At 53.6% G+C, this 15,693-nt stretch overlaps 2 protein-coding genes across 2 annotated transcripts in view; both read right to left on the minus strand.

Moving 5' to 3' along the window:
• Positions 1–284: 284 nt before the first annotated feature.
• Positions 285–4,988, minus strand: LOC144136221 (uncharacterized). The gene is made up of 2 exons (XM_077668348.1): positions 4,482–4,988; positions 285–476 (listed from the first exon to the last, which is right to left on the minus strand). The coding sequence occupies exons 1-2, from the start codon at positions 4,776–4,778 to the stop codon at positions 333–335; spliced, it is 441 nt and encodes a 146-aa protein (XP_077524474.1). The 5' UTR covers positions 4,779–4,988; the 3' UTR covers positions 285–332.
• Positions 4,989–11,423: 6,435 nt separating this feature from the next.
• Positions 11,424–15,693, minus strand: part of LOC144113834 (uncharacterized) — a 15,609-nt gene continuing 11,339 nt past the window's right edge. The window contains exon 3 of the mRNA XM_077647178.1: positions 11,424–11,684. Within this exon, the coding sequence (XP_077503304.1) occupies positions 11,424–11,684 (261 nt within the window). The remainder of the gene's footprint in view (positions 11,685–15,693) is intronic.

A 15,693-nucleotide genomic window follows, 5' to 3' on the forward strand; every position in this document is an offset into this window, starting at 1 on the left:
TCGCCGCATCCAATCGTCGGCCGCCAATTTTATGGCGTGAGCCGTTATACGCAGCCCACCCTAGGCTTTCGTGTGGTAATGGTGGTGGTGGTGGTGGTGGAAAACATTTATTGACAAGCAATACAGAGGGGGGCAAACCCCCTGAGATGGCACGAGACAACCCTTAGTGGGCTGTCTTTACAGGGCTAAGGACAGCCCTTGGAGGGCTATCCGCTTCAGTGCGTCGGTAATTATCCGGCGCTGGTCAGCAACAGCGGAGCTGGCCAGGTGGTGGTGGTGAAAAACATTTATAAGCAATAAATTTTTTACAGAAAGGTGATTGGGGTAGGACCCTATTGGCCCTTTCCCCTCACAGTACTAGGTGGAGCCCCTATTCCGGGGCCCCATTGGCAAGCAACGCCGCCCGCGTCCGTTGAACCAAGGCCTTTTGGCTCTTCAGGTCTTGACAGCCGAGCAGGGCCGCCTCCCAGTCCTCTCTGGTGGGGTTGGGGTTGGGGAGGATAGATGGGTTAGATTGACACGCCCAAACCATGTGGAAGGTGTCAGACACCTCCCCACAGAACTGGCACGTGCCATCAAAGGATGTATTGAAGTGTTTAAGCGCCGCCGGGCACAGTACAGTGTTAGTGAGAATTTTGATGAGGAGGCGCTCGTCAGCGCGATCCAGACCCTTACAAGGGGCCGGGTAGCGCCGGTGCTCCTCCTTGTAGTAATCGGTGATTTGTTTGAATGTAATGGCCAGATTGTCTGATTGGGAGTACCCTTCCAAGGACAGGGAGATAGCCCGGGGAGAGAGTGCGCGGGCGGCCTGATCGGCCTGTTCGTTTCCCTGGAGGCCCTGGTGACCGGGGGCCCAAATCAGGTTGCGTGGAGTTGGATCTTCAGATCGACAGCGATATTCCAGTATGCGCCAGGCAAGCGGGGGAGCCCAGCCCAACTCGTAGTTCCGACAGGCCCCTCGCGAGTCGGTGATGATGTGTTTTGACTTGGGATTCGTGAGAGCCAGAGCAATGGCAATCTCCTCCGCGTGTGTTGCGCTGTAGGCTTTGAAAGTGAGCCCGTTAACTGTGTTTGTGTTGTGTACGACTGCGGCCGTGTACCACCCCCCGTGGTGTGGGCCGGCAACGTCTACGTAATACACATGTTCTTGGTTACCATAGTATCGCGCCAACGCTTCCGCGCGCGCCTGGCGACGACCGCTATGGTCTTCACTGGACATGTTGCGGGGAAGGGGTCGGACCCGGAGGGCGCGTCTCCAGGGTTCTGGCACTCTCTCCCTTTCCTCAATGTGGTAGTCGTGTTTGATGTGTAGCCGGTCCAAGAGGCGGCGACCGGACGTGGTCTGTGCAAGACGCGTGTATTGGTTGCATAAGTGGGCCTCTCGAAGCTCCCGAAATGTGTTCACCACGCCCAAGGCCAGAAGCCTCTGGTTGGACGTGGCGATCGGAAGATCGAGAGCCCGCTTGATGACTTTCCGCAGGATGACCTCCAGTTGGTCATCATCATGTTTGCGCAGGTGCAAGTAGGGAGTTGAGTAGAGGATTCTACTCGTTACGAAAGCATGGGCAAGCCGCAGTGCATCCTTGCTTCGTAACCCGCCCCGCTTGTTTGAGACCCGGCGGACCATTCGGCCCACCTGGTCTCCCACCGTGCGAAGTTTGGCTATGGTGGTGTCGACTCTGCGTTGGTGGTGTATGAAGAGGCCAAGGACGCGGATCTCCTTGGCCTCCCGGATCGGTCCCGAGGGGAGACTGATGCGAAGCGGAGTTGTGTCCCGGGGGGAGGGACGTAAGTGCACAAATTCTGATTTAGCTGGGGCGCACTGGAGTCCGCAGTAGGCCGCGTAGTCGTCGACTAGGGTCGCTGCTGCTTGCAGGCAGGACTCCATGTGGCCCAGGTTGCCTTGCGTGGCCCAGATTGTAATGTCATCCGCATAAAGAGCGTGATGTATCCCGGGCAGAGAAGACAATTTGGAGGGAAGGCGAAGCATTGCCAAATTGAAGAGCAGGGGAGACAGGACCGCGCCTTGAGGTGTTCCCCTCGAGCCGATGGTGTATGGCCCGTGTTCCGCATCTTGTATGCGTATATAGGCTTGACGGTCTGTAAGAAATTGACTTATGTAATGGAATGTTTTGTGGCCACAGTTGGTGTTACTGAGGTGGTCCAGGATTACTGCATGTTTGACGTTGTCGAATGCGCCTTTAAGATCCAAGGCCAGGACCACCTTGTCGTTTTGGGGACATTCGACAGGATCTAAGATGTCGTGGTGGAGCTGCAGAAGTATATCCTGTGCTGACTTGTGAGGACGAAAACCGAACATGGTGTCCGCGAAAATGTGCTGTGTTTCGAGATAATCGGAGAGTCTGTCGCGCACCATCGTCTCCATCAGCTTGCCGACACAAGACGTCAGAGAGATGGGGCGAAGGTTCTCCACATCGATAGGTTTGCCGGCCTTCGGAATGAAGGTCACGAGAGCCGATTTCCAATCGAGAGGGAGAGGAGTCTCTCCGTCCCAAATGCTATTGATGTATTTGAGGAGCGCGGTGTAGGCTGCGTCGGGAAGGTTGGCCAAAAGCTTGACCGTAACCTTGTCGCGCCCAGGTGCAGTGCCCCGCTTCATCTTGCTTAAGGCCGCCCGGAGGTCGTGGAGCTGGAACGGCTTGTCCAGCTCCGCGTTCTCTTCGCCTGCATACGAGTACGCCGCCTGCCGGGGGTCCTTAGTGGTACAAAGGTATCGATCCCTGAGCGTGTGCGCTAGCTGTGTTGTCGTTCCTGTAAAGTTGTGCAATGCCCTATGTAAGTGGCGTTGGGTTTCCGTGCGTGTTTGTATTGGATCGATGAGAGCGCGGAATAGGCGCCACGTGTTGCGGCCAGACATCTGGCGCGCAGCCGCGTTGCACCGGTCCACCCAGTTAGTGTCGGCTAGCTGAGTAGCATATTCCGCTGCTTGTTGTGTGAGTTCGAGGATGCGTTTCTTTAGGCGTCTGTTATGTTTCTGTTTCTTCCATCGTTTGGTGAGGCTGCGGCGGGCCTCCCAAAGGTGGAGCAAGTGGTTGTCCACGTCCGTTTGTGTTTCTGTGAGCTGTATCTGCTTCTCGTGTTGCGTGAGTGTAGACGTGAGCGATTTGGACCATGCGTCGTATCCCGACTGGAGGGGATCTACGATAGGTAGAGATGTGCGGAAAGTCGTCCAGTCCGGTACACGAGCTTGTGTTAGTGGGCGTTTCAGGGGACGCATGTAAATGGTGGTGTTGATTATACAGTGATCACTACCCAGAGTGTCCTCTGTATTCAGCCAGTCGGCATGGCGTATGTTGCGTGTAAATGTGAGGTCCGGGCAAGTATCTCGTTGAATCGAATTTCCGACTCGTGTTGGGTTGGCGGGATCAGTGTGTAAAGTAAGTCCAAGTGTGGAAAGAAGTTCCGCAAGCTTCCGCCCACGTCTGTCCTCCCGGGGGTACCCCCATAGCCTGCTCGGGGCGTTGAAGTCGCCGACGATCAGAAGGGGATCCCTTCCCGCCACCTGCATTGCTTGGGTGAAAATTTCATTGAACGTGACGTTCTTAAGTTTAGGTGGGCAGTAAATGTTTAGAATGTGTACAGGTGGGTCAGACCGCTTTAGGGGCAGCACGGACACCATCGTGTATGGGAAAGGCGGTGTTGTGGGGAGCGTGACTTCCTGCGCAGTATACTGCTTGTGAACAAGTATACATGTCTGCGGGTTGTGTTGAAATGTAGTGTAGTTTGTGAGTTTGGCACCGGCGCCGGGTTCCTGAAGGGCAACCACGGCGACGAGAAACTCAAAGGTCTCAAGATAGATGCGCAGATGAGTCCGCTTCGTGCGGTTCTTGAGACCTCGGCAGTTCCACTGCGTTATTGTAAGCGGCTGAGTTGCTCTTGCTCGCGACTTAGGGTTGGGGGCCATGGTCGGAGGCAGAGGGTGGGGTTACGTTGTTAAGACTCCCCAGTCCGCTAGTGCCCGGCGCAGACGTGGAGGAGTCTTCCGAGAAGTCAAATTCATCGGGAATAACTCTGTTGAATTTGGAGGGGCGGTTATCGTCCCTGATGGGCCCTACGCGTTTAAGGACGCGCGGATTGTCTTTTATCCATTTTTGGATAATGTGAGTTACTGCTTGGGTCACCTGTGCGATGACACTCTCCACCTGACGCGCAATGGTATCGTGGATAATTTGGGGGAGGTCAGCCAATTGTGTTTCAATTGCGGTCACCCGGCTCTCCAGGGCCGCGGCGCGACTCTCCACATTAGTAGGAATCTCCCTGTCTGTGATATTTTCTTCCTCTTCGCTCGACGCGGGCTGAGTAGGGAATTTGGCTTTGAGCGAGTTAAGCTCGCTGGCTAGTTTTTCGTTTTGAGCTCGCAAGAGGGCGAGCTCGCGCTTGAGTTCTTGCGTCTCGGCGGTGCTGGTGGGGGAGGAGGGAGGAGGGGAAGAAGAGGAGGCGACCCTCGCCCAGCTGCCTACCTTGGGTTGGTTGCAGGCGGCTCCGCCAGGTGAAGCGCCGAGAGCTGGGAACTCCGCTGCTCCGGGTGGTGGCGTTACCGTTGCTGTCTTGCCTGGGGGAGGCATCACGCCACGTCGTGGCGTCTTCTGGTTGTTTTGCTGCCGCCCTCCCCGTGTAGCGCCGGAATTGGCTCCCTTGGATGGCGTCCTGGGCCCTGGCTGCGGCAGCTTGATGAATTTGGCGGTGCATTCGCGGGAGCTGGTGAGGTGCGGGCCCCCGCAGATTAAGCACATAGGGTTGCAGACGTGGGGGGCCATCCCCTCAGTACCAAGCCCCACGTTTTGACCACAAAGGCCGCATCTTTCCTTGACCGGGGTGGGACAGTTGTCCACCCGGTGCCCCAGTGTGCCGCAACGGTAGCACGCTGGCACCGTTTTTTTATACTCCTTGACGGGAGTCAGTTCTGCATTATAATGGACGTAACGCGGAACGCTGCGTCCCTCGAAAGTCAACACAGCTACATTCGATTTTCCCAGCTTGCGCACATAGCCAGGAGTCTGCCAGTATGACTCCGCCTTGGTTGGAGATGAAGTGTGTGGGAAGGTAGGACATATAAGGAGGGCGTGAAGAAAGTCCCCTGGTTTCCCGCAGAGCTTACAGGAAGAGAGGAATTGATCGGGGGTAGCGGGTGTGAAGGAGAATAGAGTAGGGAACAGTTCGGGTCTGGAGTCGGCGCCAGTGGGAGGCCTGAGTTAAGGTTACGGAGAGAGCCGGTGGTGCCTAAATGCGCCGGGTATTTCGGTAGTAGGTAAGAAAAGCTCTGAACGTAAGCAGACGCTCCTGAAATGGCGAAGGAGGCCCAACTCCGGCCTCTGGCGAGGGAGTGTACCTCCTCGTTGCCCGGGAGGCTTGCGTGTGCGGGGGTTCAGATAAGGGTTACGGGGTGGGTGGGGTGCCAGAAGCGTAGAAGCAGAGCCGCGGTGCGGGATATCAGGCCTGTGGCGAAATTGGATAGGGCAGATATTGAGTCGGAGAGAATTTTGATGGCAGAGGTGGAGATGAGAGCGAGCGCAATGGCCGCTTCCTCTGCAATTTCCGGTGAGTCTATGGTGACGGACCCTGATGTGATTAATCGGGCCTGATTGTTAGCGACGGAGATGACAATGCGGGAGCCCGACGAGTGCGCTGCGGCGTCCACGTAGGCTCCCTCGGAACTGTCGCCGTCAGCTTGTGCAGGGCTTTGGCGCGGGCTGCCCTGCGTTCTCCGTCGTGCTCGCGGTGCATGTTCTTAGGGATGGAAATGGTGACCAGATGGGAGCGTAGGTCTGGAGGTAGGGGAACCCGCTCGGTAGGATGGGTGATCGGGGTGATGCCTAGCTGACAGAGTGCGGCCTGCCGCAGTACCCGACAGGCGAGTATGCTGTGCTGTTAGGATGGCTTCTGCCAGCTTCCTAAACGTGTTGTGGGCACCGAAGTTGAGGAGCCGGGCAGTATAGGTGCTGGGGGGTAGGCGGAGGGCGACCTTCGTGCAGCTCCTGAGGAGCGCGTTGATGCGGTCCCGCTCATTCTGCTTTAGGGGGAGATAGGGGAATGAGTGCGGCTCGTGATATAGGCTTGGGTGAGGCGGAGAGTGCTTCGCTCTCGCAGTCCCGCGAGCCGGTTCACCACCACGCGCCGATTGAGGCGGGTGGCTTGCTGAACTTGGATCTGGAGAGTTTGGATGGCGTTGCCATGCGCGCCGTGGGAGTGAAGGACGAGGCCCAGGATGCGAATCCTGGAGACCAGGGGAGTGGGGTGGTTCCCTAGAGTGAGTGAGATGGGAGGGTTGGCGGGGTCGTGCGGCCTGGGCCAGTAGAGGAAGAGTTCTGATTTGGAAGGGGAGCCGGCTAGGCGGCGCACGCGAGCGTATGAGTCGATGATGTTGAGGGCCGACTATAGGTTGTGTTCCGTGTCGGTGCCACTGCCTCGACAGCCCAGACAGTGATGTCAGTATAAAGGCTGAAATGTATGTCTGGTATTTTTTGGGCGAGTTGGTGGGGTGTTGGAGAAGGGCTATGTTAAAGAGGATAGGAGACAGCACAGCACCCTGAGGATTTCCCCGTGCTCCCAGTGAGACACCAGACAGCCGGTGGTCACCCAGTGTGCATTCTGATGTGTGCGTTTGGAGAGGAAATCGCGGACGTAATTGTACATCCGCGGGCCTACGGGCCAAATACCGGCTGAGCTGTGTCTGGAGAACGTGCTCCATAAGCTTGCCCACACACAACGTAATAGATATGGGACGGAGGTTAGCGGGATGAAGTGGTTTGCCGGGTTTGAGAATAAAGACTACTTTGGCGTCTTTCCACTGAGGTGGGAGGGCGCCGCGCAGCCAGCTTTCGTAAAGTAGTTGGTTAGGGCTTTGACGGAGGGGGAATCGAGGCTGTGGAGTGCCTTGTTGTGCACTCCGTCGGGGCCAGGAGCTGAGGACGCATTGAGGCGCTTAAGTTGTGCCCTCAGTTTCGCCTCGGTGATCGATTGGTCGAGAAGGTTGTTGGGGGAGTCTGTGTAGTGAGGGTGGTCTGCTTAGGGATATGCGGGGAAGTAGAGATCACGAAGTTCGTCGAGGAGTTCCTGCCGGGAGGCCTCGGATGTGTGTATGAGCTTTTTGATGTTGTGTTTCTGGTGTGTCTTGGACTGAGTCGAATCAATGAGATGGCGGATAGGTTCCAGGTCTGGGGCAGGCTCATGTTGCCGTCCAGACTGTTAGGTTCCCAATTTTGCCGAGACGGAGTTGCACCATGCGTCTCAATCTCCTTGTTGAGCAGGGCCAATCGGCGTCTGAGTGTTCTATTCCAGCGCTGACGCCGCCACCTCCGTTCGAGACCCGCCTTGGCCTCCCATAGGTGCAGGAGACGGGAATCCATCGCGTCTGCAGGGCAGTCCTCCGGGAGTGGGCGAGTCACGGCGCGGACGTCACGCTGGAGTTGGTAGCTACGCACCAAGTAGCTATGTCTGAGATGGTGTCTAGAGTGCGGGCTGCTCGGGAGGTGCGGAACGAGTCCCACTTCGTGATGATAGCATCACGAAGGGATCTACATGTTGGGCCTGCTTGTAGGAGAATCTTGATAATGTAGTGATCACTACCCAAATTGTCTTGGGTGTTACACCACGCAGTGTGAGGGAGGCGGTGGGTGAAGGTGTGGTCAGGAGTAGTGTCTGCGCAGACGCTGTTCCCGGTGGGGTTGTGGGGTCTGTGAGAAGGAAGAAGCCGGCCTGCTGAACTGCGAGCCATACCCTACGCCCCTTGGGGGTGTCGGCTGTGTAACCCCAGGCCTTGTGCAGGGCGTTGACGTCTCCTACAATCAGGAGGGGGCATTTGCGTGCGGCTCGCTTGGCAAGCGTGAATAGTCGGTCGAGGTCGTGCCCCAGGCACTTCGGGTGGCTGTATACGTTGAGGATGAGCAGAGTATTAATTCGTAACCTTCACCCTCCAGAAGCCTCCACCCAGCAGAAGCCCATGAAAGGAGCCCACCATCCACGAGAGGTTTCCGAGAGGAGGTTTCCAGAAAACCTCCACCCCTCTGCACCCTCCAGAAGCCCCACCTAAACAGCACACGCAGCAGTGGAACGGAAGAGTGATGTGGAAATCAAATTTATGGATGCAATGATAAGACAATAAAAAGCCCCTTGGTGTCGCAGCTACGCCGCATCAATTCGTCGGCCGCCAATTTTTACGCCGTGAGCCTTTACACGGAGCCAATCCTAGACCTTCTCGTGACACACGCACGCACGCACGCAGCTTTTCCACCGCTTTACCGCGTGCGGCAAGGTCCGCGTAGCACCAAAAGCTGCGCCAGCGACAAAGCGAAGGGGGCGGACCTTCAACTGCCGTCTCGGACGAGGTCCGTGCTACGAGTGGAAAGTGGCAGCCGTATGCAGCCGCTGCGATTTGCATCCAATGAGCTAGGGCTCTCTCCGGATCGTCTAACTTTAAGTAGACAAGTTTAGCCATCAATTTTTTTCTTTCAGATCTTTTTCCACCATGATGGTGGTGTTTACCAACCCTGCCCCCTCTTTGTTATAAATTGCAACTGAGTTTTGACACCATTTCGGTCCACGAAAGCGCAATTTTTGTCAATTTAGCCCAAATGTAACCGCAATTATTAACAACATCCTTCTATCAGCTTCCTGTGGCTTCCCTGCACCTTTCTTCCTTCCTTCTTTCACTCCCTCCTTCGTCCTTTCCCTTACGGCGCGGTTCGGGTGTCCACAGAAATAAATGAGACAATCACTGCGTGGTTTCCTTTTCTCAAAAACCAATTTTTTTCAGCCGTCGCCATAGCTCAGTTTGTAGAGCACCGGACGCGAAATTTTGAGGTCGTGGGTTCAGATCCCACAGGCGGCGTGGTTGTTTTTCATCTGCGTTATAATTGTCTTTAAGCGGCAGATTGATCAAAGTATTATTCTTCCTTTAATCAGCACCAAAAATTAAAAATATTGCTGGTGGTTTAGCCCTGGTTAACCCTGGTCGAAAGCGAAAAGCTGCATCTCCCTGGCTACGTTTGCGGTCGAGTGACTGGCGGTTTCCATAGATCGCCATACTGACACACACACAGTAGTAAGCATTTTTTTTATTCTTAAACATCTTGCTTTCTTCGAAACGACATTAAGGCGCTCACACAAGACAGTATATATTTAATATAGCTTCGCTGGTATTTACAACTGTGTTATTACTCGTTGTATGCGGAGATATGGAACCAAAGCCGGTTCTAAACGACGCGCAAGCCCTGCGGATAATTTCAGAAAGCCAAATTTAAAGAGACTGCTTTTCTGGGGAAAGGAAATGGCGCAATGTGAGACGCGTCATTTCCTTTTCTTAAAACCAACTTACATTTTCCTTCGATTACGGCGCGGTTCAGGTGTCCACCGAGATATGTGAGACAGGCGTAATTGCCTTTCGTTAAAACCAATTTTCATCTCATTTTCCTTCCCTTACGCGTGCGATTCGGGTGTCCACCGAAATATGTGAGACGGGCGTCATTTCCTTGTTTCACCTCTAGCTACATTCTAGGTCAAATTTGCGGCCCCGCTGACGGCTCGAAAAGCTTGCGTAGTGAAGCTTCTCGCTTCAAAATTGAAACGTTCCCCTATGCACCTTGGTTTCAGTGGCTGTTGGCTTCCGCCATATCTGTGTCAAACGAGCCCCTCATTTCCCTTCCCTTGTCTGCTGCTGAGTAGCATGTTTCTCTTCAGTCGGTGTAGATGCGGCTCTGTAGGTGAATCGTTTGGAAGCGTAGCAAGTGGCGTTCTATCACACGCGCGATTACCCTTCCCTTCAGACGTGCGCTTGTGTTGTGGTCACGTTCAGTTACCGGCGTGATGAGACCGTAGTTTCTGTCGACGACAGCGGTAACACTTGCCCCGCTCCGGGAAAGTAGAGCGTTCGTGTAGGAGAGATTTGTGTGCTGTTCCACCTCGATTTGCTTCGAGGTGGCTTTTATGCGGGTAGTTGCGCTCCACTTGTGTATCTCCAATCTCTCTGAATCTGCGTTTCTGAGTAGCGGGCAGTGTGGATTTTCGCTTACGTAACGGATACTAAAATTAGTGCGAAAATGACTGCGAACCAAACCAACATTTTTCCAAATGAACCCCTTCCAAGCTGTCTTTGCTGCAGCAAGAGCTGTAAAGAGGAGCGGCGCTCCTTACAGGTGATATAGCAGATACGATGCGTTTCCATTTTCTTCAGCGACGTCAGCTTTTGATAGTTATGCTCTTTTTTTTGTTGTAACACTTTAATAGCAGTTTCGCTTGTTTTGGCTCCTAGAATGTTTTCGGCTAAATCTTCCTAAAGGTGTGTTAATCTCGACGGTGTTCTTTTTTTTCTCTTCGTAGACCGGACAAGAGCCTTTTTTTTAGTTAGGACAAAATACTATGGACAAAGCGCAGTGCTGTTAACTTAAAAATGAATCTACGCATCTCTCCGAATCAGTTAGTGCCGATGCAGCAGAATATGAATACGTCAATGCGCTAAAAAAATAAACAGTGAATCTATGCGATGCAGTGCACGGATCATGTTATAGAATTTGCCTGTTGTTGTGCGAACTGGTTCGGCAGCTAAGCGCGTCCTATGGTAATCTTTTAATTGGACAGCTGTACAATATGTGAACATTCGTCTGTGGAACAGAGAGTTCACACTTAAACAGCCGCTACCACCTCGCCGCCCACTGTACAAAGCGGCGATGTCAACCTTTGGATGATAAACATTGAATACTGCGCAGGTGTGATTATGTTTACTCACTCGTGGCATGCAGTGAAAGCAGTCTGCATTGCAAAGGTGAATAACTCGTGCTGTCAACTCTACTAACATGTAACGAGAAGACCTTTGGGAGCGGATTGGGAAGTGGCTGAATTGATTGGTTTTTGTTGCTCTTTTCCCCGAATTTTTGCTACCGTTGTACAGTTCAGTGTTCGTTGTGTGTAACTTTAATTTTATTTTCTGCACTCCAAATTATATTACGCTGCAAATGCAGCAGTTTTGTCCTACTTCCCCACTGTATGCTTTCTGCGCGCTGCCTTACGCCATGGATCAGCGGTCACATGTTCAGCTTTTCGCGTTACTGCGTTACCGATAGAGTGATACTGTTGAAACGGGAGGTGGCAGCCGCACCAGGCATTACCTCTTTACCTTGAGACAACTGGGCGCCGGACGCGCAGGACCTCCCCGCACGACGACCTCGGAGAGGATTGTATGCCCTTTCCGGAAAGTGGAGTGTGTGGTTGACTTGCCGTGAAAGTGGAGTGTGTGGTTGACTTGCCGCGGTGAGTGATGTACTGTGCCGCCTTTTCCCCTCCATGGAATAAATGGTGGTTGTTGTGTTGTAGAAAAAGAATGTGTGTGGTGAGTGATTTATAACGTCGATCAGATCACTCTGTTACAACAGATACCATAGGTGAACTGATACAAGAACAGAAACGGCAGTTTAATGCTTCCGACGAATAACTCGTCGCTCCCTGTGCGCCTTGCGAGCGTGGTTCGTGAGCTGGAGGAACTTGCTCCGAAAAGGCAGCTTAATGTTCTCGAGCACCGAATCGATGAACGACTTGGCCTTGGTCTCGATGGTGATGACGATGTACTCCTTGTACTGGCGCAGCAGCTCGGTGGTCAGAATGCGGCCCAGCCAGTTGAGGGCAAAGGTCGCGCCTGTGAAGCGCGTTACATCGGCCACCCCGAATTCGACCACCTGCGAGGGAAGAAACGCGTTTTCATTTTTCAGTCCCGATAAAACAAAACAAATGCAAAGCGTAATCTTCAATGTATCTGACGCACACGCACTAAGCGCACGTGAAGTCGCGATATGCGAGCTTGGTCCAGAGCCTTAGTACTTACGGCTCAAGTCATGTCAGAATGCGTCACGAACGGCAAGCTGAACAGGCGCGCGCGTACTAAAATTATATATTCTTGAATTTTTTAGAGGGCATATAGGGAGCACGAGCGGTGCATGGGTGGTGTTATGCTCGCGCCTCTTTCCTGCTTAAGTGGATTAGAGCGCGGATTCCCTCGACGGGAGTAACCACGGCGGCGGCAGCGGCGGCGACAGCAAGTCTTTTGTGGGAGCAGCTCATGACGAAGACAGCTCTCAAGGCCTGCTGTAACGGACCTCCCAGAGGCGACCCGGGTGTAAGCTGGGTCGAGTCACCATGTTTGACCGCGGCATTCGTCGTCAAAGGAGCGGTTTCCCTTCACCGCGTGGCCTTGCGCGTGGCCCTGTGCTTTGGCCTTGTGGTCTTGCACCGATGAAGAGCAAGTGAAAGCCACCCGTGCAACCACCTGCAGACCGAGGGAACGCCCCTCGCGCTGCCTGCGCAACATAGACGGCATCCTCCTCATCCTCAAACTTAACACATAACGGGGGCGTGCCCACTGGAAAGGGAGTGTGTGATTAGAGCCAAAGTGAAGCTTTCAGGACACCCCTTCCTCGGCAGGCCCGACCTCCATCCAGGGATTTTAGAGAAGGAATACCCCTTAAAACTCGGCAGCGAGTGCAGCCGAGAGACCCCCGTTTTGCCAAGAAGCTTCCTTTCACTGAGAGGCACTCTCAGTTGCTCTACTTCTACATTATGTAAATAATATTTGTAAAGTTTGCCGTGTGTTTCCTCATAACTACGCGTCCGACTTCCTCGTCCCTTCTCCGGCCCGACCACGCTACCTGAATCCTAACAACTGGATAGCAGCTGTGGGATGGACACGTCAAGTTACCGGCTCCAACGGACCTCGGCAGCTACGGGACTGACAGGCATGAGCTATATATACCTTAGCAGGGGGAGTTCCGAATGTTTTCCGCTCATTTCGCCAGAGCGCACTAGCACAGGCAGATGTTGGGTGCTGATTTGTTTTCTGGGAAATTGATTTAAGGAAAACTGTTTTGTTCACTTCATTTAAGTCGTTTGTTCTAGTAGGCTTGGTAACGCATGGTGGAAAACCACGATAAAGAAGTTAAAAGTGCAGGAGCTGCTCGAAATTTGCCAGGAGCTGCAAATTTCGCTACGTTCTGCAAAACGAAAAAAAAAAGGACGTTCTTGAGGTTATGCGGGAGTAGGAGGTAACTGCTGAGGAGGCCGACGAGGCTTGGGAAACGATTGTCGCACACAAAGAAGAGCAAAAAAGACGGGAGCTGCACGAGCAGAAAGAACAAGAAGAGCTCCGCTTGGCTCAAGAAAGACGGGAGGTCCGTGATGCAGAAGAAAAAGCGAGAGAACATGCTCGCAAAGTGAAGGTGCTCGAAATCGCGTCGAACGGAGGGAATACGGCGCGTCCTAGCCCCGTAGCTTCGGCAGAAGAGCAGGAGGGGCAGAGATTACAGGGTCGTGTCTCACCGTATGGCGTGGAAGACGATATTGCACCCTCTCTGGTAAATTTCGCGCGTGCATGCGAGAGGACGCACATCGACAAGAGCGTTTTCTCGGAGAAGTTACTTCCTCTGCTTCCCGGCGAGGCGGCCGAAGTGGTGGCTCGTCTCTCACAGGAAGAGTGCGACGACTGCGACAAGGTAAAGAGCGCACTGCTTATAAAGTACCGTCTTTCTCCCGAAACTTTTCGGCAGCGTTTCAGGCGGGCAAAGAAAGGTGGAGAGTCGCCTACTGACTTCGCGTACCGGCTAAATGTCAACTTAAAGTGTGCCCGGAAATCACGAAAAGGTGCAGGAGTGCCTTGCTCTAGAGCAGCACTATAGCTCTTCCAGAAGATCTGAGGGTATGGCTGCAAGATAGGCCAACGAACACAGACCTAGACAGAGCGGCACAGCTCGCAGACGAGTGTAACGTTCTCCGAAACCTCCAAAGCAAGGCAGGGTACGATAACAAGTTAGGAAAGGGAGAAACCTTTTTAAAAAGGATCCCCTACCGAAGGGTACCACCAGCGCGCCGGGTCACCGAACAGAGGATTCGGGATAGAAAGGAGGAGATAGCGAAAAAAAAAAGATAGTCACCTAGGTCTGCCGAATCGCCGAAGCAGCAGGCACATGCAGATTGTGCGTTTGAAGCGCGTAAGCTCATTGTTTGCTATAATTGCAACAAGGCGGGCCACATCTCATTGAACTGCGAACAGCGAATGATTGCGTTCGCGAGCATGCGAGAGTCGGAAGAAAACCTGAAATTGCTGGAGCCATACATGCAGGACGTAGTGATAAATGGGAAGAAATGTATAGCGCTGTATGATTCAGGGGCCAATATGGATGTTGCTCACACGTCCTGCGTTTCCTCCGCAGACCAATCCGGCGAATGCTACTGGATTAGGCAGGTTAGGCAATGAACAGAGAGTGTGCTTACCAATAGCGAAAGTGACTCTAGAGAGGGCTGTTGACAGACTAGACACAAAAGCGGCGTTAGCGCGAACTTGCTGACACACTTGCCCTACCTGTTTTCGAATAAATCCGAGCAGCTGTTGAAGGACAAAGGTCTCCCTTTCACCACAGGCTTGGCTTGCATGACGCTAAAGCCCCAACTCGATGGACACGTCCTAGGCGTACGGGCGGAGCGACTACGCCGAAGGGTGCACGCTGGAGCCTGTCTGCGCATGCGCGACGCGCGAGCAGACGCGAGCGAGGCGCAGATATCTGTGCATGTCAGATACCGGCGCCTGCGCAAGCGGGCTCCTGTTTACAACAATCGGAGGACCACGGGGCTCTCGAGGACTTTTTTTTTTCAATGGCTTGGAGCTCTTTCAGGTTCCCCCACTTTTCTGCGCGGTTTAAGTTGCTCTTTTGGCTTCACCCAAACCCCTTTTCTTCACGCATTGAAATTCTTTCCGTCGGCTCAAGATAGGGAGCGAGCCAGCGCCAGGAGCTTGGAGATACATGCCCCTTTTCGGCGTCCCGTAGCGGCGCGCCGCTGGGCGCGCAGGCGCTCCGCACGTACGCGAGGAAGTGTTCATCGAGTTACCGCTTAAGTATCCGAAGTACTGCGCCTCAAAGGGACGCGCATATGAGCAACTCCTAGTGCCAGAGAAGTGCCGGCGGCAACTTCTAGAGCTCGCTCACGGAAATGCTTGGGTAGGCCATCTGGGCATAAAGAAAACAAAAGCTAGATTAGCACTCGTATACTGCTGGCCTGGCTGCTGGAAAGACGTTGAACAGATCTTGCGACACCTGCCACCGGTTTGGCAAGTCGATGGAAAAATGGAAAGCACCCATTGTTCCCATCATTACAGAGCACTTTCGGCGTCTTGTGATAGATATTGTAGGGCCACTGCAACTTTCCAGCTCTGGTTGTCGCTACCTTCTGGCCACGCTGTGCGTCGCCCCGAAATTCCACGAAGCCATTCCCTTGAAGGAGATGAGTTCTGCGTGCGTTGTAGACGCCCTTTTGTCAATTTTCTATCGCGTCGGGTTCCCTGCAGCGATAACGGGAGCGCGTTTACAAGCTACTTGACACCAACGTTCTTTGAACGATGCGGGATTAAGATAATCCGCAGTTCCATTCAGCACCTTCAATCAAATCCAGCCTAACGCATGCATCCGGTGCTGAAGAGGATTCTTAGGTTCCTATGTTTTGGACATAAGAGAGATTGGGAAGGGTGCATTCCAGCAGCACTCTTTGCGGTGAGGTCTGTCACAGATGAAAGCACAGGATTGAGCCCCACTGAAGTCGTTTACGGACGATACTTGAGGACCCCGTTGCGCATGCTGAGGGAGTCAGGGGAGGGTTACGGAGAGGACCCCTGTGTAGTAGAGTATGTTCTAAAGCTACTAAAAA

The sequence above is a fragment of the Amblyomma americanum genome, chromosome 1 (genome assembly GCF_052857255.1).
Source record: "Amblyomma americanum isolate KBUSLIRL-KWMA chromosome 1, ASM5285725v1, whole genome shotgun sequence".
Lineage (NCBI taxonomy): Eukaryota > Metazoa > Arthropoda > Arachnida > Ixodida > Ixodidae > Amblyomma > Amblyomma americanum.

Excerpts from the sequence above, each read along its gene's own strand:
- LOC144136221 (XM_077668348.1), bottom strand. The coding sequence starts at position 4,778 with ATGGCCCCCCACGTCTGCAACCCTATGTGCTTAATCTGCGGGGGCCCG. Across the intron at positions 477-4,481 it reads CCGCCTGCAACCAACCCAAG|AGAGGACTGGGAGGCGGCCC; the intron begins GTAGGCAGCTGG and ends CAACCCCACCAG.